At 32.2% G+C, this 1,926-nt stretch overlaps 1 protein-coding gene across 1 annotated transcript in view; it reads right to left on the reverse strand.

The window, feature by feature from the left end:
• Nucleotides 1-1,920, reverse strand: part of LOC109584683 (protein inturned-like) — a 5,750-nt gene extending 3,830 nt beyond the window's left edge. Inside the window, exons 1-5 of the mRNA XM_020000502.1 lie at nt 1,850-1,920; nt 1,496-1,675; nt 1,259-1,389; nt 1,072-1,161; nt 900-971 (exon numbers count right to left, since the gene is read on the reverse strand). Of these exons, the coding sequence (XP_019856061.1) occupies nt 900-971; nt 1,072-1,161; nt 1,259-1,389; nt 1,496-1,675; nt 1,850-1,891 (515 nt within the window). The 5' untranslated portion in view covers nt 1,892-1,920. The remainder of the gene's footprint in view (nt 1-899; nt 972-1,071; nt 1,162-1,258; nt 1,390-1,495; nt 1,676-1,849) is intronic.
• Nucleotides 1,921-1,926: the final 6 nt, after the last annotated feature.

Raw genomic sequence — 1,926 nt, forward strand, 5'->3', positions numbered from 1 at the left:
AAAATGGCTCCGAAATCACCCCCAATTTTTACTACATTTTATGATACATATTGATGCCCTTATGCTATGTAGAAAGTTTGAGTTGATTCCGACTTCAATTTTTCGAGTTACGGCCATTCTAAAAAATGGGCCAAAATCTGAAAAAATCCCTGTACTATAGCCCATGGTTTTTTCCAAAAAATGGCTCCGAAATCGCCCCCAATTTTTATTACATTTTCTGATACATATTGATGTCTTTATGCTATGTAGACAGTTTGAGGCGATTCCGACTTCAATTTTTCAAATTACGACCATTTAAAAGAATGGGCCAAAATCTGAAAAAATCCCTGTACTATAGCCCATGGTTTTTTTCCAAAAATGGCTCCGAAATCACCCCCAATTTTTATTACATTTTCTGATACATATTGATGTCCTTATACTATGTAGAAAGTTTGAGGTGATTCCGACTTCAATTTTTCAAATTACGACCATTTTAAAAAATGGGCCAAAATCTAAAAAAATCCCTGTACTATAGCCCATGGTTTTTTCAGAAAAATGGCTCCGAAATCACCCCCAATTTTTATTACATTTTATGATACATATTGATGCCCTTATGCTATGTAGAAAGTTTGAGTTGATTCCGACTTCAATTTTTCGAGTTACGGGCATTTTAAAAAATGGGCCAAAATCTGAAAAAATCCCTGTACTATAGCCCATGGTTTTTCCAAAAATGGCTCCAAAATCACACCCAATTTTTATTACATTTTCTGATACATATTGATGCCCTTATGCTATGTAGAAAGTTTGAGTTGATTCCGACTTCAATTTTTCGAGTTACGGGCATTTTAAAAAATGGGCCAAAATCTGAAAAAATCCCTGTACTATAGCCCATGGTTTTTCCAAAAATGGCTCCACTTTACCTCATCAAGTCTCCATAAACTAATTCCAAACATTCGACTAACGAGTCAAGTACCAGCTCAACTTGATAATTACTAAAAGAAACAAAAACAAATCTTTTAATTATTGATTTTATTAATAGCTATTGGTAGTTATTAATAGTTATTAATGGTTATTAACAGTTATATGACGAACTTCACTCCAGTCTGTGCTATTAGTAACAATTCTTTACCAACTAAATGTCCTGAAATGTAACATAATTCACCATCCACTACCAGCACTGAACTACAAAAATTCAAAAATTTAAAAATTAAATTTCAAACTAACAAACTAAAAATTAATAACCAGTACTCTTGCTATTAATAACTAGCTCCACCCCCACCTGGTAGTATATGATAGAGATGAAGATATGGTCGGTATTAGATTGGAAAGGGTTAAAAAAGCTCCTCGTAGCAATATAATTTGATCTAAAAAATGATGACACCCACGGGATGGGTAGCAAAATAAAATATCCTAAAAAACAAATAATAATAATAGTAATAATAATAATAATAATAATAATAATAATAATAATAATAATAATAATAATAATAATAATAATAAATATATTCTCTCCTACTTTATCAGGTGGGTCGTCTTCTTTGGTGTCGAGGGTTAAAAACAGGATGAGAGGAGGAGGAGGAGAGAAGGAGCTGGAGGGAGGAGTGGGTGAGGTTGTGTCTGAGAAATAAGTGGGTGGGGGAGAGAGGGTGTGGCTTGGAGGAGAACTAGGAGTGCACTTGTATACGTCAAATATAACCTGAAAAATAAATAATAAATAAATAAATAATGAATAATAATAAAATAAAGTAATTATTAACTATATAAATAATTAGACCATTAGGTAATTCAAACTTCAAATTGAAGCAATATGATGATAATTTTAATTAAAGTGTGTCACGACAGTTATTCTAATTAAAGAGCATTTATTCACCTCATTGGTTAGCTTAGATAAGGACTCTTCAATTGATCGCATCGTGACATCATCACCATTCACTCTAGCTATTTCAT

The sequence above is a fragment of the Amphimedon queenslandica genome, unplaced genomic scaffold, assembly GCF_000090795.2.
Source record: "Amphimedon queenslandica unplaced genomic scaffold, v1.1 AMPQUscaffold_13179, whole genome shotgun sequence".
NCBI lineage: Eukaryota > Metazoa > Porifera > Demospongiae > Haplosclerida > Niphatidae > Amphimedon > Amphimedon queenslandica.